This window comes from Lutra lutra, chromosome 14 (assembly GCF_902655055.1).
Source record: "Lutra lutra chromosome 14, mLutLut1.2, whole genome shotgun sequence".
Classification (NCBI taxonomy): Eukaryota; Metazoa; Chordata; class Mammalia; order Carnivora; family Mustelidae; genus Lutra; species Lutra lutra.
Genome location: NC_062291.1, coordinates 63,902,764 through 63,928,263, shown reverse-complemented (window position 1 = coordinate 63,928,263; position 25,500 = coordinate 63,902,764). Strand labels below are relative to the sequence as shown.

Sequence of the window (25,500 nt, the reverse complement as noted above, 5' to 3'; positions counted from 1 at the left end):
TTCCTTTCTGGTCTTTGTTACTTTTGGGATCTCTCTCTGCTAAAAAGGTCCCCTTTAGTATTTCTTGTAGGACTGGTTTAGTGTTCACAAATTACTTTAGTTTTTGTTTGTCTTGTAAACTCTATCTCTCTTATTCTAAATGACAGCCTTGCTGGATAAAGTATTCTTGGCTGAATATTTTCCCCATTTAGCATGTTGAGTATATCATACTAGCCCTTTCTGGCTTGCCAGGTCTCTGCAGACAGGTCTGCTGCCAGCCACATGTGTCTACCCTTATAGGTTAAGGATCTTTTGTCCCAAGCTGTTTTCAGGATTTTCTGTTTATCTTTGTAAATTGCAAACTTCACTATAATATGTTGAAGTATTGACCTATTTTTTTTGGGGGGGGGGTTGATTTTGAGGGGAGTTCTCCATGCTTCTGGACTTGAATGCCTGTTTCCTTCTCCAGATTAGGGAAGTTCTCAGCTATAATTTGTTTAAATAAACTCTCTGCCCTTTTTTCCTGCTCTTCATCTTCTCGGACTCCTGTAACACGGATATTATTTCACTTTGTGGAGTCACTGAGTTCCGTAAGTTTGCCTTCATGGTCTAATAGTTTTCTTTCCCTCTTCTTTTCAGCTTCATTATTTTCCATAATTTTATCTTCTCTATCACTGATTCGCTTTTCTGATTCATCTTCATTTTTATGGCCTCCACTTAGGACTGCATTCAGTTATAGAGTTTTTAATTTCAGCCTGACTAGATTTTAGTTCTTTTATCTCTGTAGTACTGGATTCTATAGCATCTTCTATGCTTTATTCAAGCCCAGCTACTATCCTTAAAATTGTTGCTTTAAATTCTTGTTCAGACATTTTACTTATATCTGTATTGATTAAGTCTCTGGCCATGATTTCTTCCTATTCTTTCTTTTGGGGTGAATTTCTCCATCTTCCACAGTTCATTTTTCTGGTTTGTAGATGTACAGCTTTCTTCTCTATAAGACTTCTGACCAATTTCATGGGTGTTCAGAATGATCCAATCTTTATCTCTCTGTGTTCCAGTGAGGAAGCAGGTTAGGGTCACCCTACTACTCCACCATCTTACCACTCCCCCTATAATATAAATCTTACATATAATATGTATTATAAATTTAATATTTATATGTAAATAAATATATGTCTATTCAACTAAAAATTCTTCAGTGACATTTTAGTCTAAAAGTGACTTTGTTTAATTTTATTGTTAGGTTTATTTTAGATATAGTTTTGGGTTTTTTTGCTTTTGTGAATGGGATATTTTTCTATTACATTTTCTTTTTATGTTCTTTCTTTTTTAAGACTTTATTTATTTGACAGAGAGAAAGAGAGAGAACAAGCAGGGGGAGTGGTAAGCAGAAGGAGAAGCAGACTCTCCACTGAGGAGGGAGCCTGATGCAGGGCTCAATCCCAGACCCTGGGTTCATGACCTGAGCTGAAAGCAGAGGCTTAACCAACTGAGCCACACAGATGCCCTCTGTTGCATTTTCTAATTGGCTACTACTAGTATATATGAATGTTACTGATTTTATCTTTTATATATGATCACCTTGCTAAATTCTCTTTTTAGTTCTGCTCTTTTGTCAATTGTTTCTCTTGGATTATCTAGGTAAACTATCATATCTCCTGGAAATCATGTCTCTTATTAATTTTTATGCTTCATTTCTTTCTTGTCTTATGCCAAGGGATTCTAACAGGATAGTGGTCATGAGAGTGGACATGCTTATCTTCTTCCCGAACTTAATGGGAAAGTTTCTAACTTTTAAGTGTGATACTTCCCTCAGCATCTGTTAGATATCCTTTCACAAGTAAAATTTCTTTCTATCCCTTGTTTTTATTGTGAATTTTGGTGCAAACTTTATCAAATACCCTATATTCCTCCCATAGACATTGGTCATTTTACACCAGATTCCGTTTGCTAATATTTTGTTTAGTATTTTTGTATCTCTATCACAAGTAATATTGTTTTCTTGTACTTTCTTTGTCTAATTATGATATCAGGCTTATACTAGTCATAACAAGTGATTTGAGTAGTTTTTCCCCCTCCCCATGCTTTGGAACAGTTTGTATAAAGTGTGAATTTGGGGTGCCTGGGTGGCTCAGTGGGTTAAGCCTTTGCCTTCAGCTCAGGTCATGATCTCAGGGTCCTGGGATCGAGCCCCGCATCCATCCAAGCTCTCTGCTCAGCGGGGAGCCTGCTTCCCCTTCTCTCTCTGCCTGCCTCTCTGCCTACTTGTGATCTCTCTCTCTGTCAAATAAATAAATAAAACCTTTAAAAAAAATGAAGTGTGAATTCTTTTTTTAAGATTTCATTAAAAAACTCACACAAACATATAAGACCACCTGTGCCTGATTTCTGTTACAGGAGTTGATTCTTTGTTTCAAGTTTTTCTACAGTCATTAATCTTGTCAGGTTTTCTATTTCTTTTGAAGTATAGATTTGATATATTATGTTTTCTTAGAAAATTGTCTCATCTAGATTTTAAAATATATAAATGTGTATAATATTCTAATCTCAAGTCTTTTCTGATTTTTCGGTTATAGCTTTCTGTTCCTAATTGTATATTTATGCCTTTTATCTTTTTTCTTGATCACACTTTATAATAGCATTTCTATTTTATTAATAGGGCACAGTTGTGTTTTTTATGGCACAGTTTTTATTGATGTGACTATTATGATAAGAGAACATTATATATAATTTTATACCTATACATTTGACTCTTTTAGGGTTTTAGCAATTGAGAATTTTATTTGTTCTTCCCTAGTTCCATCAGGTTTATTTGTCCTCATTTTGTTACTTTTTTGAGTTGAGAAGTTGGTTTATTTCCTATTGTTTTCCAATGTGTGAGAGGCTATAAATATACCTTTGAGTACCACTTTGACTATATTGCATTGATTTTGATAATTAATTTTCTAATCTTTCCTTAGTTGTAAACATTTGTAATTCCATTTTGAACACATCAACCAAAGGGTTTCTTAGAAGAGTGTATGCATCTGTCTGTTTCCATTTTTCAGATTGCCTTGTATATTATTATATATTGTTTTACATATCTTTTTTTTTTTTTGCTAACTTTGAAATTTATTTCACTGTAGTCAGTAAATAAAACTTGTTGAAATTATCTTTGTAGCATTGTATCCAGTTGCTTTTTGTAACCCTGTAACTATTCCATGTGCATTGTAAAGAATGTTTTATTCTCTGGGGGTTTTTTTGTTTTGTTTTTGGTTTTTTAATTTCCTATTAGATCAATCTAATTGTGTCAAGTTCTTTATATTTATGTTTCTGCTATTTGAACTGCTATTTTCTAGGATTTGATTAGCAGTGTGTCAATTTATCCTTGTATTTCTATCAATATTTATAGTAGATGCCCAAATGTGCACAAGAGAGCTCCTCAATAAATTATTCCTTTTATCCTAATGAAATATCTGTTTTTTTCTCTTTTAATGTTCTTAATCTACATTTTGGTTTTTATATTAACTTTTGCTATATTTCTTTTTGCTGTATTAATTTTTTTGCTATGTATTTCACTTACTTATATACCTTTTTCCATTCCTTTATTTCCAACTTTCTTTTGTCTGGTAATTAATATACAGCTGGATTGGTTTTGTAAATCATGTCTGAGCTTTTTAATAGGTGAGTTTAGGCACATTTATTGTGATTAGTGATATGCTTAAAATTATTCCTGCCATTTTATTTTTGGTTTTCTATTTAACATATTTTAAACTTATTTCTTTTTCCCCTTTTCCTATCTTCTTGGATTGTTCATACATTTTTTTATTATTGTTCTATTTTTCTTTACTATTTTGGAAGTCGTAATTCTATTTCTATCTTTAAAATTCCAACTCACATACTTGACTTTCTATTTTTCTGTGTGATCTGGTGCCTTCCTAGTCAATGGAAGAGCACAGCAGCACTGTCACCTGGAATCTTAATCCCATCCTGAATGTCCTGAATCAGAATATGTTCTTTAACAAGACCTCCAGGTGATTCTTGGCACATTAAATTTGGAGACGCTCTGGTTTAGAGAGTATCACACCATATTCACTCTTCATATAAGACAAGACCCTCAGTGTATTATTATTAGTTTTTACTTTTTCAGCTTCCTCTGTTTCCCTCACCTTCTCTTAATGACATCATTTGGAATGATAGCCCTAAATTGCTAGTTTTTAAGACTCTTAAAAACATGTCAATCTTATTTGGATTTAAGTCTTTCTACCCAACCTCCTCTGTATTAAGTAAATCCTTAATAATCCTTTCAGAGGTATGGGTATTGGTGAACTTTCTGAGCCCCTGACTGTCCATAAATTATATCAACCTTGCACTTGAACTATGGCTTAATGACTATAGAATTACAGATTCAAGGTTTTTCTTCCCCTGAAAAATTTGATCCAAAACTATTGATCCAGTGTATTTTTGCATCCAGTGTTGCTAAGGTGGGTCTTCTATGAGACAGATTCTTCTACTTGGCAATATTCTTTTCCCCTTTAGAAATGTTTTGGATTTGGTTCTTAAGTTTCACAACATTTCTGTGTCTAGATCTGGCCCTGATCCACTGGTTATGCCCTTTTGGTCTCGAGTGTTGATGCTGTATTATGTCTTCGAAAATTCTCTCATTATTTCTTTCAACACTGTGGCCCCTATTCTCTTTATTCTCTTCTTCTGAAGTGCATTTATTATAGGTCCTTCAAGATGTCCATACAAGTAGCTCCAGTTTTCTTTCACACTTTCTCTTTATTTATTTATTTTTTGTTTATACCTGGCAGAATTCTTAACTGATTCTTGCAGATCACTAATTATCTTCAATTGTGTCCATCCTGCTATTCAGCCCATCTATTGAAATTTTTTTGTTTCAAAGATCAAACTTTTAGGTTCTATAATCTCTTGATTCTTTTTATGAGATACAATTATTTTTGCATCCCTAGTTACTGTGAAATTCCACTTCTGTTTAACTCTTTGCTTGTGTAACAAGTCTTCTGTTTATTGAATTTATTGTCTCTCTTCAATGGTCTTGTTGTTCCCCAAATATTAGTAGTCTATTATTATTTTTACTGTTCTATGCTTATCTTTAAAATTGACACACTCCATTGTAATTCCACCACACCAGCTGAACCTGCTTGGGAAGATGTGTAGGAGTGTGACTTCAGCAGGTATTTTGGTCTGGTCAAATGAGAAGGGGTGGGTGGTGTTGGGAAGTGGCTCCGCCACCTATCTTATGGCAGGGGGAGATGTTCTCTAATTTCTTCTAGCCACTGGCACACTCCTTGTCATTGCGTTGTCCTTGTCTCCCACCCAGATATTCAGTCCAGTTCCTCCACTTGGCAACAAACCCTTCTGTTGCCATTGCTGGGCCCCCGGGGAGTTTTATCAAGTGGCAGTGTAGATACATACAGGTTCTGTTCCCTGTTTCCGATATAGTACCCCCAACTAATCACTCTGCCAGTTACTTCTAGGTTACCCCGTGCTCCTATATCTGGTGTAGCTTCTGCATTTTCTCAAGTATTGTCTCGTGGGCACTTGGAGCTATCATGTATTATTTGGATCCATCTGATTTTCATTTTTGAGATGTTACAGTTTCCATGGTACTAAAGGATACCTTTTTTCCTCTTAATTATAATAATAGATTTATCTATTTATTATACATGTCTTTCCTCTTAATTTTATGGATTGAAGCAGGAAAAGATGATTGTAAAGCCCATTCTTAGTCAACCATTTTGAAAGTCCTAAATTTTTCTAGTATATTTTCTGAATTTTTTTGTTGATGTGTAAGAGCTCTATGTATATTAAAGATAATACTTTGTCATATATGTTACAATGTATATCCTTTGGCCCTGAATTTTCTGAAGTTATAAACTTTTAAAGATAATTTTTAAGATAATTTTTATTTTAGAAATGTTCAAATATGTATAAAAGGAGAGAGAATAATAAAATAATAAATCCAATGACCAATATTATTTCATCTATACCCTTACCCACTATCCCTTCTCCTGATCATTTTGAAGTAAATCCCAGATATCATATCATTTCATCTTTAGTTAAGTTTGTACCTCTAAAAGACAAGAACTCTTTTCTTTTTTTTTTTTTTAAGTAGGCTCCACACCCAGCACGGAGCCCAACATGGGGCTTGAGCTGACAACCATGAGATCAAGACCTGCACTGAAATCACGGGTCAGATGCTTAACTGACTGAGCCACCCAGGCACACCAAAATAAGAACTCTTAAAACACATAACCACAATACCACCAGCACACCTAAATATCAACAATTCCTTAATTTCATTCAATGAAGTGATGAATTTTTACATTTTTGTTGTTGTTTTTGAATTAGTGAGTTTTTAAGGATTAAATCTGAAAACTTAAATGACCACAATAAGCCCATAATCTAATGCTTTACTTGATAGTTATACTCAGATAAACAAAACATCTCTTTTTTACTGACTGCTGTCTAAAGAGACTCAGAAAAGTCTATAAAGTTTAATTCTTTACTTGTCATCATTCTTTCTTATTTGAAAATTCAGGTTCTGGCTATGATGGAAGAAAATGAAACAGTAGATAATATTGCAAAATTAGACCAAAAGGAATTTGGCCTAGATCTTGAAGAACTGGAAAGGCTTCATGATGAAAATGAGGAAGAAGTAGCAAAGGTATTGAAAAATCTAATTTAAGCACCATAAAGAAATATAATTAAAGAAGTAGAAAAAAAATGAGAAGGAGAACTTTTTTAGGATAATGTGAACAAAACAAAACCTAGTGCATATAAATGCAGTGAGTTAGACAATTATTAAGTTTGGGAGTTGGAGGAGGGCACCTGAGTGGCTCAGTTGAGCCTCTGCCTTCGGCTCAGGTCGTGATCTCGGAGTCCTGAGGTTGAGTCCCACATCGGACTCCCTGCTCAGTGGGGAGCCTGCTTCTCTCTCTGCCTGCTGCTTCTCTCACTTTTGCTTTCACATAAATAAATAAAATCTTTAAAAAAAATTGCAGGGGGATAGGAGAAAGAGGAGTGTCTAGGCCTGCCACACATCTGATGTTTGTCTCTCCTTCATGACATTTGTTCCAACCATCTTCCACCATATGTTTAAACATTTTTAGAAATCCTCTCAGCCACCTTATGCCAACTTTGGACCTTCCAGTTTAGTGAGCCTGCTCGCTTACCCTTTCTTTCATTCTTTCTTTCTTTCTTTCTTTCTTTCTTTCTCTCAGGTAGGCTCCACACCCAGCATAGAGCCCAATGCAGGGCTTGAACTCATGACCCTGATATCAAGACCTGAGCTGAGATCAAGAGTTGGACACAACTGACTGAGCCACCCAGGCACCACTAGCCCTTTCTTAATGACAGTTGATATATCTTCCTCTCTTTATTCACTGATTTTTCTACCCTTTGAGCATCATCTACTCTATGGCCACCCTGAAAATAGAGAAGATTAACAATTAGCATGTTCCCTATGTATCTTCTCTCATCTATGCTAGTGATTCCAGGTCTTATGGCCATCATACAAGGTAGTTTCAATAGCTTCATCATCATCATGAGTTTTCCCTCTGGTTTCATTTCTTTGAGTATGGCATCCACAAAAGAATTTCAAGTATTTTCTGTCCAGTTTAGAGAAAAGTATAAACTGAAACCTCCATTTCTCGGATACTATACTTCTATTACTATAGCCTTTGTATCTCTTTCTGGTGGTGACATTACACTGTCTACTTGTATGGATTTTTTTTTTTTTAAGGTAGAAGTCCTAATTGTGTTTTATACAGAATGTTCTTAAGCTACATTTTTCTCAACCTGCACATCACATTTGATTTTTTGAGTGTGCAAGTATAAACATTTTTTTCTAAACAAGAGAAAGAAATATGATTGGATTCAAAGGCATTTAAGTGAATTATAATTGGTTAAACAACTGTATCAAAAAGAGGCTGATGATTTGATGCCTGTAGCAGAGAGGTTTCCAGTCATGTGCTCTCCTGTTAAACACGTTAATAGTGACTAAGATAAAGATCTAGAAATGAGGCATATTTGTCAAATTAGTGAATGATGTGAGGCTGAGAATGAAAGGAAACAGACTGGGTAACAGAATCAGGACCAAAAGGACCTTAACAGACTGACACATTCATTCATTCTGCAATGTTTATTGAACACCTATTACATGCCAGACACTACTGTCAGTGCCTTTAATATAATGACTGAGACATATAGATCCTGCCCTCATGGGGCTGATCTGGCGAAGACAGACCCTAAACAAATCTCTCTATATTGCATGATGTAAACTGAATTCTGTGATAGATGTGGGGCATCTACTTCTGTGGTCAAAGACCGTTGAAAGAGGTGACTTTTCATTTGAGATTCAAAAGGAGAGGAGTTAGCTATGCAAAGAGTTGGGGGAAGAGAATGGCAGACTAAGGAAGCACCATGAATGAAGGCCCTGAGGCAGAAATGGAGAAATCCAGGAACAGAAAGGCCAGAAGGGCAATAGCACAGTGGACAGAAGGACAATAGCACAGTGGACAGAAGAGAGCTTCATAGAATGAGGTGGGAGCAGAGGCCAGCTCTAAAGACCTTGTACATCACAGTAAAGAATTCGGCTTTTGTTACAGTCAACAGAAAGCTATTAGAAATGATCCCCAATAATGTGAATGCAACTAGAGGGTATTATGCTGAGCAACATAAGTCAATCAGAGAAAGACAATTATCACATGATCTCTCTGATATGAGGAATTTGAGAGGCAGGACGGGGGGTTATGAGGTAGGGAAGGAAAAAATGAAACAAGATGGGATCTGGAGGGTGACAAACCATAAGAGACTCTTAATCTCATAAAAAAAAAATGTGGATTGCTGGGGGGTGGTCGGTTTATGGACATTGGGAGGGTATGTGCTATGGTGAGTGCTGTGAATTGTGTAAGACTGATGATTCACAGACCTGTACCCCTGGGGCAAATAATACATTATATGTTAATAAAAATAATTTTAAAAAGAAATGATCCCATTTTATTATTATAATAAATAGGCACCAATTTAGAGGCTTTTTTGAATGTTATTTATTTTAATGGTTGCACCCATCCCAAAAGGTAGGTTGTTGTTATCCTGACTTAAGGAAACTAAGGAATTAGGCCTAGAATAAACTAAGGTCTTATAACTTGAATAAAAGCCACGAAGCATTCCCAGTCTGCCTACTAGGGCTTTTCCCCTTTGACCCGGGCTTCACCTAAGCCTGGAATGCCTCCTCCCATTCTGGTACCAGGTTCTCCTAAAAGCTTCTCAGCTTGACCACTCTGCAGTGAGTTTGGGTTGGATACCTACCCCCTCACTCTAACATTGCTTCTCCCTCCAAGCTCATGTGTGACCGTTCATCCCCACAAACCTGCTCCTCTGGCCTATTGACCTACAGACCACTGATAAACCCACCCTCACCACCCCCACCCCATGCCTCTGCTCCAGATGCTCCTTGCTGCTTACCAAATTCCTGCATATTCCCCCAGAAGCCTTCTTAATCCTCTGAGGCAGTCTTTGGGACAGAGAAAGACTCTCCATATAGTTATTTCCCTAATATTATTACCTTTGTTGGAGCTCTGGACTTTAAAGAAGTATCGGTCTCAGATTGGATGTGATAGTAAAACCAGATGGTCCAGCACAGAACAGTATTAGCAGATGGTACCACAAACCCAGGCACATGTGGGAAGAGAATACTAGTCCCTGGGAAGAGTCAGTAGATCCCAGTTAGGGATCCCAGTCCTAAAGGGACAAGAATATTAGTTAGCCCTGGTCAGGATCTCAACCATAGGGGAAAGACCAAAGCCCAGTAATGACAACTCGGACACAGAACTAGGGACCAAGTCTGGAGGGTTGATCAAATAACCTCAGCAGTGGAGAGGGGAGGGCAGGGTAGGCTGGGAATCAGACAGGTTCTGACAACTGACAGGCCAAAACAGCTGTTTATTTAAGGAAAAAATAATTTAAAACTGGATTAGCCATTAACTTAATGGATAAAAAAGAAATCAAATACAAATTAAAACAAAGCCTTTGATCAGACAGTGAATAAAATAAACATGAATGATTGAATGAACAAATAAGACATTTTTCTAATCCGGGAGATATTATTCTTAACTAGTTTGCTGATAATTCTGCCAACAAAGAGAAATGCAAAAGAGGTTCTGAAGTGGATCCTAAGGACTAGAGATTGTTTGTCCTCACTTTCATATTAGGTCTTTCAGCAAACTCCATTAAAACAAGAATTCCTAATCACTTAAAGATCAAGCAGTTGGCTTACTTAAGCAGATAAAACCAACTAAGGTAACATATGTTTCTAAATGAGAAAAGGTCAAGCATATGATCCCTTTGAGTCACGGAGCATTTAATTATGGTAGACATAAATAATAGAAGAATTAAGTGACCCCCAAGACAGAGGTCACAAACTGGCACTTCAAATATGCATTGACAAGAATTAAGACAACATTTAGATATCTGGTAGTTTCATTAAAAATACACATTTTAAAACTTCTCTAAGAAAACAGGAAGATCTGGCATAGTGGGTTTGCTGCCCAACCCTGCACCAACCCACAAGATCTGTGATAGTGGGCACTTTAGCTGTCCAGTCCACCATGCACTTGGCCTCATACCACCTTGGCTCATGTTTAGCACCTGCCTGCCTTTAGAGGTTTCTGTGTTGACACCCTGGTCCTCCAGGAAGGAAATTCCAAGCCTCCAGACCAAACTTCAGGAAAGGTCCTTGAGACAGGAAAGTGTCCCCAGGTGCATCTCCCAGCACAAGGCAGCTCCGTGTAATGGGGAGAGAAGACAGCCACTAAATGTGCAGTCATGGCTGATTAGTGAATTTGCAATTCAGATTATTTTCTTAAGAAGCTACATATTCATGTTCATTGTTTCCCTTCATCTACATTCTGCAAGATAAGAAAGGATGCAGAGATGCAAAACCTCGCCAAGGCCTATCTGGCTAAACTTATTAAAGAAGAATGCTGGAATTCGATGGCTGTGAAAGGTCGAGCTCTTAAGGTAACAGACATAATTCCAGGTACCACACCTTAGCCAATGAGAACTTTCATTGAAAGTCTCATGGCAGAAAGATTTTTGAATAATTTTAAGAAAATTCACACATGGAAAAGCATTCAGAGCATCCTCACCCTCCCTGTACCAAATTCCACCAACTCATGCCCCTTTCTCTCGTTTTCGTTCTCCCCTCTCTGCTTAGTCCCTATACACTTCCAAGCCACCATCTCTTAAGACTTTCTTTCCTCTATGAACCACCTGCCTCTGCTCTTCCTATCTGTCTCTTCCAAAAGGCCACCTCAGTCACATTCACACAGATTGAAAACTAGACATAATATTGTTCACAGTTCTACCTGTGCCCTCTAAACATCTGCGTTATTTAATGCTTTTTCATTGAGATTCCTCCCAACACAATTTCCCTCTTTGTGTAGGATGATCAGAAGTGCCAGTTTATGCTGGTGGTCCTTAAGTAACTATTAAGAACACCCTTCTCACTTTCAAATCTGTCTCCCCCCACCACCAATTTGAATAATGAAGTATATAGCCACACTACATATCTGTGATTGAGTATTGTTCTTAAACAGGGTTTTGTAAGACTGGCACATTTGGGGCTGGATAATTCTTTGTTGTGGGGGCTATTCTGTGGATTATACGATGTTTTGGCCTCTAGCTACTAGGCCCCAGTAACATCCAAAATTCCCATTAGTGAAAATCAAATGTATCTCCAGACATTGCCAAATGTTCCTGGAGGGCTGGGGAGGAGGAGGGGAACAGGGCAAGCAAAATCACTCCTAGTTGAGAACCACTGTTCTAGAAATAAATCCTTCACAAAAGCTCAGTATTTCTACCCAAAGTTTACACCAATACTAATGATGTACATTGTTTTATTTTAGAGAAAGTTTCCACTGTCAATTCCACTCATGCATGATGACCTATGAATTAATTTTGGTCAGGGATAATATCCCTCACTCCAACTCTGATATGCACAGTTGTACTACAAATGAATTTATTTCATCTTGCCTTTTTTTTTTCCCGAGTGCTTTCACCTGCCCTACGTGGTTGAGAATTTTCCAATGAAAGAGCGCACGGAAGAAGAGTTGAAAGAATTAAAGAGAGTTTTGTGGCAAAAGAAGATTGAAACAGAATGTCTTAAAGTACAATTTTAAGTATATATGTGTTTATATAAGTAATGTATTTTATTTTAGGGTCTCCATACAGATTTGAGTTAGGATACAACTTAAGATAAGTTTATATATTATTTACATTTTCATTCCTTGTTAATTATAGAATATATTTTAATAAATATAGGAGCTGAATCTACACAATAAATCAAGACACCTATAGTCCTATACAGTACTAGCTAGCCCTCAAATAAGAGGACATAATTTTTAAAAATTAGATATAGGGTTTTGTTCTTGCTCTGGTCAGAAGTGGTCTTCATCTATCCTACTCTTTTTATCTTCTTGTATCACGAGGCATTATATTTTTAAATAATTGGCCAAAGATGAAGTAGTATCTGTTTTGGTGGAATTATGGTTTTTCTAGAGCAATTCTAGCTGTTTGTTTGTTTGCTTGTTTTAAAGCATCAATCTCTATCAGATCTCTAGAAAAACATTGCCCCATCAATGTAGTTTTTTGGCCAGAACCTTGCATCCATTTTTTTTCTGAAACATAAAATGAAGGCATATTTCAAGTCTTCTTAACCTACACTCACAGTCCTCTGTGAATAAGTTTCTTTGTAAACATGAAGAGAAGGTGTATTTTTTAATGCTTATGTTCCAAGAAAAACTCAAGATATTTATAAGCAGCTGCCATCCTGACAGAAAGATAAATATTACATACTATCAAGGACAATTTTTACTTTCTTGACTTATCTGCACTTTGTCAATTTCCAAAGCTTAAATCTCTTCTGAATCAGTTTCAGGATCTATCCATCCCTTTGAATTAAGCTGTTGGCAAGACAATTTAACACCTAAAATGACTGAAATATTTAAGTTGCCGCAAAATTGCCCTTTAGAGAATTCTTGTTATTGCATAACTTTCATGTCACCTTTTTCTATATTTAGGTACGGAAAGAAATTATAGAGGTGCAGTCTGCAATTACCTTGGCTAAAAAGCATCATGAAGAGGAGGATGAAGAAGAAGAAGAAGAAGAAGTGGCAGTAAAAAGTCCCAACTTGCCCAATTACCTGCTTGGCAGTCTGAGTACTGATTTTGGCGTACAAGCCTCTTTCTTGTCAAGCCAATTGGAACTTCATTCCAGAGAGGAGAAAATCAACCAAATTATATTACTGAAAGTGGGTGAATTTTTCCTTTATCCTCTAAAATCTCTAAAAGTCCCCATGAGGCATCTTCCAAAGGCTCAAACTGAAGTCTAATGCTAATCAAATGATGTATTTAAGGTACATAGAGAAATATCCAGATGGCTAGTATGTCCATGTTCTTCAAAAGGAATTTGTGTACAGGAGTTACTTTCATCTATTTGGACTGGGTTCTATGATAACAGGTTTTCTGAAGAATACCTACCCTGGCTGATACCACAAACAAACTTTTCTTCTGCTTAGATCTTCAGGAAGCTCAAAGATAAAAGAGGTTCTCGAATGCCATCTTCTAGGTAACTCAGATGTCCCTTAGGACCTCCTTGTAAGATCAAGATATGATTGCTATCTATCCCCTTAACCTGGGGAAATACAATTTCCTCTCTAAGACTTCCATAACTTCTCTTCTGGGACTCAAGAATAAGGTGCAGCATTCCTCAAGCTCTAAGCTCCTACTCCTTACTCTCCACTGAACGAGCAGTCTCAGAACACATCTTTTTATGCCTACCAGAAGTTTTTGAAATTTCGGTGACAGATTGCACCAATGTGGATGGTTCGAGATGTAATGTTGGCTCTTCCTATTCCTGAAAGTCCTCCAACCGTATCTGCCATTTGAGTTCCAGCCTCCTACCATACTACTCTGCTCTCTCTTACTATTGTTTTTCTTTTCTTCTCCTCCAACCCCTGAAATTCCTGTGCATTTATATCCAAAACTGTTTTGTTATCTCTTTTGTTGCTCAGCTTTTGCTGACCTACACCCTCAGTGTCTCACCCTTCTGCTATTTTATTAAGGCATTTTCTTATAAGCAGGTTAATCGCAGCCCAAGAGAAATTCTCTTGTCAGCTATTAAGATCATTTTTCTACCTGCTTTAATAGTTTCATCTTCAGTAGGATAGATATATAGACTGAATCTGATGGTAAAATAAAGGCTACTTTGAATTGACCGTCATCCCACCACCTGTACAGGTGGGAGCAGTCCATTCGGACCCACTGCCATCTGGACAACTGGCTGATGCAGCTAGCCAGCTTAGGTCCCCTTCCTACCTGAGAATGATATGACCATATGGAGGAAGAATATTGTGTGTGGTGGTGCTTTTCTGGGAAATTCTCCAAACAACCTCTATAGGCCATCCTTTCCTTACCACATCTCCCCCAAACAAGGTTTAAAAGAGAAGCCATTTCCCAATTTAAATATCACGTATCGGGGCGCCTGGGTGGCTCAGTGGGTTAAGCCGCTGCCTTCGGCTCGGGTCATGATCTCAGGGTCCTGGGATCGAGTCCCACATCGGGCTCTCTGCTCAGCAAGAAGCCTGCTTCCCTCTCTCTCTCTCTCTCTCTGCCTTCCTCTCCGTCTACTTGTGATCTCTCTCTGTCAAATAAATAAATAAAATCTTTAAAATAAATAAATAAATAAATAAATATCACGTATCACTTTTTAAATATCTTATGATGGATTTTTTTCTTAGAACATATACAAAAATTGAGAGAATAACCCAAAGAGTCTCCAAGTGTCCATCATCTACTTCAGCATTTATCAACATACCTGTATACTGAGTTATAGCTTCCATTTCTGGAAGTAGATTGTGGTATAACAGTTATGCCATCGCCTTAAGCCTACCCATGGTAGTAAGCCACTGTGGATTACTGAACCAATAAATGACTTAATATAAACTGTATTTTAGAAAGATTAACTTCCTGATGATTTATAAATTGATTTTGGAAGGAAAGTAAAGCCGTGGGACCTTGTTACTAGTCATGACCTATAACATGGGATGTGTTCTCAGTGTCACATTGATATTTCAGGATGTCATTTACAAGGTAAAAACTGCTTTCAACCGTGAGTTTGATGCTGCATATAAACAAAAAGAGTTCGAAGTTGCACGTGTGAAGGAAAGAAATGTAAGAATTCGAGAAATTATTTTAGATCTGGACTTGGAAGAAGTGATCTGGCAGCCAGAATTTGATGATTGTGAGAAGCCAGAGAGAACCCTCGTTGTGGAAAACAAAGAGGTACTGGCTAGCTGTGCTATCCCTTCCCTTTTCTCTCAGGACATTTTCCCACATTCTTTCCTACTCATCTCCTCATGTGCACTACTGGAAGTGACTGTATCAGGTGGTATCCTTGGTCACAAGAAACAAAAACAATTGACATTGCCTTAGCAATAATGAGAATTTCTTTTGGAATCCTGTGGAATCTAGGGAAGATTTGGAAGCCTAGAAAGAAACAAGGAACCAAAGACCAGAATTCTGCGGGGAGTCAGGAAGTCCGCTTTCTTTATCTCTTAGCTCACTTCTCTCTGCATTTCACTTTTAGCAGTTTCTACTTTGTTTCTCCTTACTCAAGTGGATAGCTGGTCCAAACGAGAATCTCTCAGTCCTAATTCCACATTTGGCTAGAAAGACCTTCCTTGACCCAGCCTAGGTCCAGTACCTATATCGGAAAAGGTTGGATCACATTGTAGATGAGAGAGCGTGATGAAGCTCCAGTAATTATCTGGGTCATTAAGGCAGTATGGATCCCAGAGAAAGGGGCCTCAATGGTTAGTCTTTTTCTTTTTAGGAGAGAGTATGAGGCAGGGGCAAGGGCCAGTGCAGTGGGAGAGGGAGAGAAATAATCTTAAACAGGCTCCATGACCAGTTCAGGGACCAACACAGGGCTCAATTTCACCACCCTGAGATCATGACCTGAGCAGAAATCAAGAGTCAGATGTTTAACCTGGGTGGCTCAGTCATTAATCATCTGCCTTCATCTCAGGTCATGATCCCAGAGTTCTGGGATTGAGCCTCACACTGGGCTCCCTGCTCAGTGGGAAGCCTGCGTCTCCCTCTCCCACTCCCTCTATTTGTGTTCCCTCTCTTGCTGTGTGTGTGTGTGTGTGTGTGTGTCTCTCTCTCTGTGTCAAATAAATAAATAAAATCTTAAAAAAAAAAAAAAAAAAAAAGGTGTTTGGCCAGAAGTGGTTACAAGTAAATGCTTAAAGAAAATAATTAAAATATAACCAAATGTAAAATACTAAAAAAAAAAAAAAAAAAAAAAAATCCTTGCTCATATGAAACCAGCTTGATTGCTTTGGGACAAAAGCTAATAGTGTTACTTAGAAATAATAACAAACTCTTTTATAGTCCCTGTTAAAAGCCAGGTCCTAAAAAGAACAGGTCCTGTTCTAAGTGCCCTAGATCGATGGAAACTAATTTATCATTATAAGACTTACAAGGTAGGTACTAATAACACCTCTATTTTACAGATAAGGAAACTAAGGCATAGAGAGGTTAAGTAGCTTGACCACAGTTAGAAAGCTAATAAGTGACACAGTTGGGGTTTGAACCCAAACCCTATCCTTCAGAGTATGTCTTCATCTCTACAGTCTACTGTACTTGTTTAAGGAAATTATTTCTTCCAGAACCAGACTCCTGCCATGTAACCTAAGACTCTGGAGCACAGTGAGAGCAAGGACCCCATTCTGTGTCTGTCACCAAGATCCTACTGTGGGCAGTCTTTGTATGTGCATAATTAACCTCACCACACTTGCTTCTTCTCTAATCCCTTCTACATCAGGAGAGTGACCTTGTTACAAACCAAACTTATATTATGTCTCTCCTTTGCTTAAACCCCTGCAGTGGCTGCTCATTTCACTTCAGATAACAAGCTCCTCTGTGACTGCCAACCATGGCTCCTTTCCTCTTCAGCTGCTCTCATTACCTTGCTGCGGGCTGGCCACACTTGTGTTCCCACAATTCCTTGAATACTTCAAGCTATTAACCTCTCAGGACCCTCATCCTACAGGATTTGGCTTAGATGACACGCCTTTGAACCATTTTCCTGCCCCTCTCATCTGAATTAGATCCCTGTTACAATATCTTCAATGATGGAAAAGAGCTTTGAGAACTAATAGAGAAGTAACAATCAATTTTCCCAACCCTCTCATTCTTTATTTCAAGATAGGAAATTGATTGCGAAATCTGGATGGTTCCTTTATCCTCATAATACCTTTTAACCTCCTCCCTGGTGTGTGGAAGGGATATTTGGTTTAAATTTTGTAAGAACAACAGCAGGAAACCACATTTTCTCTTTCCAAGTCCAGGGTGCTGACCATTACACTATGGGGCGACATTTTCTCTTTCAGATTACAGCTCAGAAATTTATTAATCCATGGCTGAAAGCCAAAACAGAATTGACCGTGACCCATGAAATGGAGCAATGGCTTCAGACACGGGTATGCAGTTTTGCTCAAACTTACCTATGACCCTCTTTCCTTTAGGGATACTTGTTCCTAAGTTGGTTGAATAGTCTTGTACTTTACTCCACTATAGAAACACATCGGGGCATTTGTTGTGGTCAGAGGTCCCTAGAATCTCAGTGGCCTCTTTCTCCTCTTCCCTCCATACCATTTACCACCCTGCCCAATTCTAATGCAGTCATTCTAACATTGGGTGGGAGACTGCCTCTGGTTCTACCAGAGGGCCAGATCTCTGTCTTAGCTGCCCTCCCTGACCATGGCTCTTCTCCAGGGCCCCAATACAAGGCACCGAGCCCTGATGGACATGATGGGAGGAGTTCTGGAAGTCAAGAAGGAAGATATTTTGAGAATGGTAAGACTTCTGGCCGTTCTTATAGAAGATGGAATGGGGGTAGAGAGAGCTACACAAATTTGATCGTTCTTGTCTACATTGGCCCAAGTTTTAGAAATTCTACAACAACAAATATACAACCTCCCTGTACTTCATATCACATTAGGTAAATGAGAAATTTGAAACCTTGGACTTGCCTCCCCATCTTACATAACGCAAACAAAAGAACAAAACAAACAACCATAGTGATTCTGGTCTCTGTAGAAAGCAGTGATAATGTTGCATCTGTAATTCTCTGGATGTAGCAAGAAACATTCCTTTTGATACGTGCCTTATGTGTCCCTGGAGCCCAGGTGTAGTTTTATGAACTACATGTGAAGTTATCGACTTCATATTTATGAAGATATCAACATACATGTCTGAACCTGTCACCTAAGAGTCTCTCTGTACATCCTAAGCTCCCATTCTTGCTTATGTCACAGAAAAACATTTGTAACATTTTTCATATCCTTTCATCAAAGTGTCAGGCCATTATCTTGCCAATCTGAAGAACTATATCCCTTGAAAGGGCTCTTTTATTTTTTTTAACTGTAATGATAACTCTGACCTTTTACTGTACTGTTATGTTTGAGCCACAGTGTATGCTTTCCTTTTTATCTTCAGGTGATTCCTCAACCTGCTTTCATGGCAAAACCTGATACTCTGTGGTCTGAAGAAGAGAGGAAACAATTCAAAGACTATGAGAAGAAAGTCAAAGAGTTAAATGAAGAAAGAGATAAGTACAGAAAGGTCAGAAGAGCAAAGAATTAATACACCCTGCCAAGACTTTGTTTCAGTATCTCTTCAAATTAAGTGTTCTTTATTCCCTCAGTGTTATTAGTAGCTTAAGGATACTGTTTCAACTTACATTCTCAAGAGAATTTGGGGAATTGGGTAGAGATAACTTTGAAGAGCTAACACAAATTATTTATTCGTTTGTTTGTTTGTTTGTTTTTAAATATTTTATTTATTTATTTGACAGAGAGATCCCAAGTAGACAGAGAGGCTGCCTAGGCAGAGAGACAGGAGGAAGCAGGCTCAGCAGGGAGGACCCTGAGATCATGACCTGAGCGGAAGGCAGAGGCTTTAACCCACTAGCCACACAGGTGCCCTGAGTTAACACAATTTAAAACAGAAAGAATGTATTACAATGTGTTATTTTTATAGTTCTTATTGATTTCAACATTTCCCAGATTGTTAGAGTTCATTTGGTCCTCCATTCATTCTTCAAACGTTTAATGAACATCTAGTAGCATATATTCTAGGCACTGCTCTGTATCTTCTACATCTATTAGAGTTTAGTAATAACTCTTGCTTGATTTCCTCTCAGTCTCAAGGAAAGGACTTGACCGAAGAATAACACAATCAATAGCACATACTTTACAGTTCTAACTTGAGATATTTGCGAAGCAGTTCTCCTACCATTATTTCCTTGCATCACAAACATTCCCACATTAAAATTCCTTAAATTCACAGACCTGTACCCCTGAAACAAATAATACATTATATATTAATTTTTTAAAAAGAAAAAGGAAAAAATAAAATTGTTTACAATTATAATAGAGATATAAAAGCTGATGGTATACAACCAAATAAAAAACATCTATTCCTCTGTGAAGAAGGTAAAATCATGGCATTGTCTGAGGCAGGGCAGTTTGTCAGCCTTATTCTGGCTGTGTCTCCTGAGCAATTTCTTTGGACCCATTGTAACCTGTTCCCATTTTTATTTCCTCCTAAGATAGTATTTCCCGAAACCCCAAAATGAGCAGTCTTGAAAGCAGTAAAAATTTCAAGCAGTTAAGAAGTATAGATGCTAAGGTGGTGGGTGGCATTTATTCCATGGTCTCATATTGTGAAATAGTCTGCTGCCTACACTCTCACCTCCCTGCTCCGTGGTCGCCCTCAGTGGGTAGAAGCCAGCCGTGGCAAAGCCAGTACTCAGCCTTCTGTCTCTGCACCTGCACCAGGCACCACACAGTGGGTAAAGAAAAAAACACAGCTTTCCTTCTAATGACCTATCTTTACTGGGTCTTTAGGCTGTTTGGTGATGCTATTCCATTTCCCCACCCCTAGCTTAGTCCATACAACCTGGGGGATCTTGTCAAAAATGTCGATTTGATTCTGTCATTTTGAGGAAATGGAAGGACCTGAGATTTCTAACAAACAGCCTGGTGGTGTCACTTACTGCTTGTCAGAGGACGAACACTTTAAGTAGCAAGATCCTAGCGGAGCATGTCTCATGTTCTCCTCTCTCTCTAAACTTCCAACACCTGACCCCCTACCATTCTGGCAATATGCCCCTTTTTCCTACATCAATTTTCCCTCCAGTATAGAATGAATGTTTTAAAATTATACACTGGATACATCTCTCATCGTATAGACAAGAAAATAGGGGGAAAAAAGGATTCCTTTCAAGAGGATTCGGGAATTCTTTCTACTATCCTTGTGACTTTTGAGTTAATCTGAATTTATTTCAAAGTAAATAAAGTTAAAAGGGGAAAAAAAAGTCCCTGGACCCCACTTGCCTCTCAATCCACGGTCCAGTATCTCCTTAGAAAAACCCTTAGAAAAATCTGTGTTCATGGTCTCCAATTTCTCTTTTCTCAGCCATTGGAAAAACCTTTATATTATGGAAAATATCAAATGTATAAAAATGTAGAGAGAATAACATAGCGGCCCCCTCATCCAGCCTCAACAATTATCAAGTCATGGCAAATCTTATTTCATTTTATATCTCCACAAATTTCCCCCAAACTAGATTTTTTTGCCAATTTTTATTTTAGAATTATTCAAATGTACAGAAATGTTGCATGAGTAGTACCATCTGTATACCATATTCCTTTCTAAATAGTACACATATTCTGTATATCTAGTATACCTGTACCATATACCTTCACCCGCCAACTTTTAATATTGCCATATTTATTTTTGCATTTTTCTCCTGTATTATATATATATATATATGTATGATATCAAAACTCCATACTATTACCTCCAATTCCAATTCAACATACCATAGAGTTTATCTCTTTCCCTAATTTAGCATTTAGATCTCCTTTCCAATGCAAGCTCTAGTTCCCCATATATATGTATATTTATTCATTTGCTCAGTCCTACAATATACGTATAATACCTCTACCAAAAGCAAAACATCATGGCAGGTTTTAGGATTTCTTTGCACCTTGGGGTGCCTGGGTGGCTCAGTGGGTTAAAGCCTCTGCCTTCAGCTCAGGTCATGATCCCAGGGTTCTGGGATCGAGCCCTGCATCGGGCTCTCTGCTCAATGGGAAGCCGGCTTCCTCCTCTCTTTCTGCCTACTTGTAATCTCTGTCTGTCAAATAAATAAATACAATCTAAAAAAAAAAAAAAATTTCTTTGCACCTCTTCTTGTTCTTAGGATATATCCCATGGAGGGCAGGTCATCTGCACATTATGTTCAGAATTTATTTGGACTAATCCTTTCTTTCCCCTTCTGTGTGGATAACATTATAAACTTAATAAAAAGTTCTTCATGCACCACTGTTTTTATATCAGGGCGAAGAGGCCAGCATGTCTTCTGATTTCATGATTTTCTTTTGTTTCTGCAGGATCCTTAATCTTCACTTCTTCATTTCTTCTTTCCTTTTACCCAAGTCTCTAAAAGACACGTCCCTCTTCCACACTGCCTTACTCTCCCCAGAAGCAGCACTGCCTGAGACTGCGCCTCCAGTCCCTTTTTTACGATTTTCCAGGAGCTCCTCTTTGGGCACCACAATAACTCCCACCAATCCAAACACCATTGTCTTTTACCCAATTTATAGCATTAGTTTCCCTGCCCTCCCCCTCCTCCGATCTGTAGCCCTCCCATTTTACTTCACACCATTCTCCTTGTCCTTAGCTGTGTCAACTGGGCCAGCTCCACTGACCTCCTTGGTGTTCCTCAAAAATACCCAGCACACTTGATTCCAGCACCCACAGCTCATTCTTGCCATGCCCTGGGGTGCTGTGAACCCATTTAACCATACTTTGGATCTCTACTCAGTTGTCACCTCATCTTCCAACATAACATGGCAAACTCCCTCCCACTAGCTCTGCTCTACACCCTGACCCTACTTTGTTGTTCTCCAGAGTGGTCATGCCACCTGGCCTATGTTATCCATATTTTTTTACATGTTACCTGACTCCTCTACTTGAATGCTACATGAGGGAAGAGAATTGGTCTGTTTTGTTCATTACTATAGTTTTGAGAACTGTGCTTGACCTGTAATAAGCCCTCAGTAAATATTTCCTAAATGAATGGATAAATCTATTGACATTTATTATGTGCCAGACACTCTCTTAGGCCCTAGTGATTTGCAGATGAAAAGCTACCACCTTCACCCTTAAGAGCCTAGTCTGTCAACTACAACAATACCTTCTTAAATTGTAGGCAATGTTTTTGTCCAGGGCTGGGAGAAATTCTTGGTCTAATGGATTCTGCATTGTTCATCCATACCCTCCTATTGAGTCTCCCACCTTTCATCTCCCCTGCTTCTCATTTTGCAGCATCTGGTACAGTTTTAGTTAAAATTAGATTTTCCCAGGAATGTTTGAAGAAAAGTGACACCCAGTTCTTTAACAAATATTCCTTTGGTTCCCATTATGTGCTGGCCACTGTGTCAGGTCCCAAGGAACACTTGCTGAATAGACAGACACAGCCCTGCCCCGTCATGGTGCTCATTGCCTTGGGGGGAGGGTGTTACACATTAACTGGACATTCACAAAATAGTTCTTTAACTGCAGTATGATGAATCAGAATGCACAAGTTCAGGTACCATCTATGACAGTAAACATAGAGGCACAGATGTAGATTGGGGCCATTGGTTTTCACTAGGTCCCCTTTTCAGGCTGGCATGCCCATCCCCTCACTGCTGTGCATACTGCAGCTAAAGGCTCAAACCTGAGACCTCTGATGCCTTGTCCTTGGCTCATCAAGGGGGCATCCTTGTTAGAGCATACCAGGTTATACCTACTGCCCCTATCCAGAAAAGCCTGTAACTGACTGAAGAGATGAGGATAGAGAAGTCCTGCCCAGTTGGCCCAAATTGGGCAGCTCAGCAGCGCCTCTCCATTACCCTTGAGCCCTAGGAATCAGGTAAATGCTGGGCCACCTAAGAGCACATTGTTGCTCAGCTCCTGCCTCTTCCCTGCCTGCTTCCCCTTCCACATTTTACAGGTGTCTCAGAAAAAGCACTCCCTCCTATAATTGCATACACTGGAATCCTGTTCCAGGTTTTGCTTCTAAGACTCAAGGTAGTACCTAAAACAGGACCCAAGGTAGGTTCACTTGAAAAAGTGGCTTTTATGCTCGAGGTGGAAGAATGAGAAAAATGACAGGTTGAAGAGCAGAGAATGGAGATCAGACAGATGGAAAAGCACATGAGAAGAGCCTGCAGTGAGAATAATGTGGGGCATTTGAAGCACAGAACAAAACGCCATTCTAACACTAAAAGAGTTCCTTTCAGACTGGGATTTGGACCCTTGGACAGTCTGGTCTCAGCAGGCTGAGTCTTTGGTCATTTGCCATGTGATGATGCTTCCATTGTCCAGGAACACATGGCCTTGATACATAACTACTGGGCCCACAGTCTTTGGGATTTTTTTCCATTTCTATAAGACTGTATCATAAATTATGAAAAGCAGACTGACCCTGCAGTGTGCTTTTCCTGTATTAATGTTTTCGCATTGCTTAATTAGCTTAATTTGAGTGGTGTTTATCCTTGTGTCAAGTGCCTCTACATTTTGCTAAACTCATTCCATCACCTTCCCAGAATTAGTCCCTCTCTCCATTAAACCAGCATAGACAGAACTTGGCTTTTTTTTTTTTTAACTTAAAGAAAGAGAGAGAGTGGGAGAGCACACATGCACACACTTGTGTGCAAGAGGAGTGGGGGAGGGGCAGAGGGAGGGAGAGAGAGAAAATCTTAACAGGCTCCATATCCAGCATGAAGCCTGATGCAGGGCTGTCTCATGACCCTGAGATCATGACCTGAGCTGAAATCAAGAGCTGGACACATTAATGATGTACTAAATGTGGGCTAATTGGACATAATAATAAAATAATTTTAAAATAGAAGTAAATAATTTTTTTAAAGAGCTGGACACAACCACCTGAGCCCCCCAGGCACCCCAGATCTTGGCTTTTTAAAGTAAATTTAAAATAATAATGCTATTATTACCATTATCGTCATAATTTATTCAAGTAAGTATTATCAGTGGATGCTAAAACTGGTGGATAAAAGTTTGATGAGGAATGAGATTTTTACATGGTTTCTAAGTATCTTCCCACAAATTAATTACAAATGGAAAAACAGTAACTGTACAATAGAGAAACTGGCAGACACTACTTAACCAAGTGATCACAGTTAACATCACCAATAATGAAACAAACCAATGTCATGTCTCCTCATGTGGAGCACTGAGGAGGATACAACATGATTCATGTAGTGTTCCTGTCAGTGATGTACCACCAGAGATTTTGTTTTACTAGGCCTATCTCTGCCTGCACCATTAGCCATGATTAGTTATTTCCTTTTTTTCCCCCCCACTCTAACCTTCTTAAAACAAAAATCTCAGATTTGGGGCACCTGGGTGGCTCAGTCGGTTAAAGCTTCTGCCTTTGGCTCAGGTCATGATCCCAGGGTCCTGGCATCGAGCCCCAAAATTGGGCTCTCTGCTTGGCGGGGAGCCTGCCTCCCCCTCTCTCTCTGCCTGCCTCCCTGCCTACTTGTGATCTCTGTCAAAAAAAATCTCAGATTCAAAATATATTAGAGATCTAAGTGGAATATCTCTGATTAAAGAAGGTGAAGGACCCAGGATACTTCCCAAGGCCTATCCTCCCTCTGCCCTTCCCTTGCAGCAAAATATGAACACCCCATCCTTGGAGCATTTGATGTTCCTAAATGTTAACTTTGTTATCAACTTCTTTCCAGTCATTGGAGGCAGAAATGAAGAAACTTCAAAACTCTATTCAAGAAAGCACACAGAATTTTGATGAACATTTGAAAAGACTCTTTGAAAGGAGAGTGAAGGCAGAGATGGTTGTCAACCAGGTAAGTAAAAGCTTTACTTACAGGACCCTTTCTTTTATGGAACCTCCAGGGCCTCTCTTTGTTCTTAGGAAAAAGACCAACAGTCTTTCTGGCACCATGTTCTAGCTCATGCTGACCTGTTTCCTGCTCCAGCCTCTCCTGTGCCACCCTCCCCGTCACTGCCATGCTTCCTCCTCTGGTACCTCAAGCTCACGTCCGTGCTCCTTCCTCCTCGTTCTGACTCCTGGCCTGTCTACTCAGCTGTGTACAGCAGGCCCCAGCTTACAAGCCAGCTCCTCAAGACTAGGCTGGAGCCTCCTAGTCTATGCTCTGCTCTTTTACTTTCTAAAACTTATTGCAACTGAACTTTAATTTATGTGAGATTACTTTTTAATGTTCCCAAAGCTTTAAGTTCCACGAAGTCTGTCTTATTCATTCCTGTATCTCCAGCAACTAACAAAGGGCTGGGCTCATACTACATGTTAAATGAATGAATAATCCACTTGCCCCCCAAAAGATACGA

At 38.8% G+C, this 25,500-nt stretch overlaps 1 protein-coding gene across 3 annotated transcripts in view; it reads left to right on the top strand.

Annotated features, from left to right (window-relative positions):
• Positions 1-25,500, top strand: part of CFAP43 (cilia and flagella associated protein 43) — a 106,957-nt gene that overhangs the window by 59,498 nt on the left and 21,959 nt on the right. For 2 of the 3 annotated variants that reach the window (XM_047702956.1, XM_047702955.1), the window contains 9 exons: positions 6,527-6,652; positions 10,903-11,007; positions 12,039-12,155; positions 13,068-13,298; positions 15,124-15,330; positions 17,445-17,534; positions 17,830-17,910; positions 18,553-18,678; positions 24,879-24,998. In XM_047702956.1, the coding sequence (XP_047558912.1) occupies positions 6,527-6,652; positions 10,903-11,007; positions 12,039-12,155; positions 13,068-13,298; positions 15,124-15,330; positions 17,445-17,534; positions 17,830-17,910; positions 18,553-18,678; positions 24,879-24,998 (1,203 nt within the window). The remainder of the gene's footprint in view (positions 1-6,526; positions 6,653-10,902; positions 11,008-12,038; positions 12,156-13,067; positions 13,299-15,123; positions 15,331-17,444; positions 17,535-17,829; positions 17,911-18,552; positions 18,679-24,878; positions 24,999-25,500) is intronic. The other variant, XM_047702957.1, reaches the window with a different exon arrangement.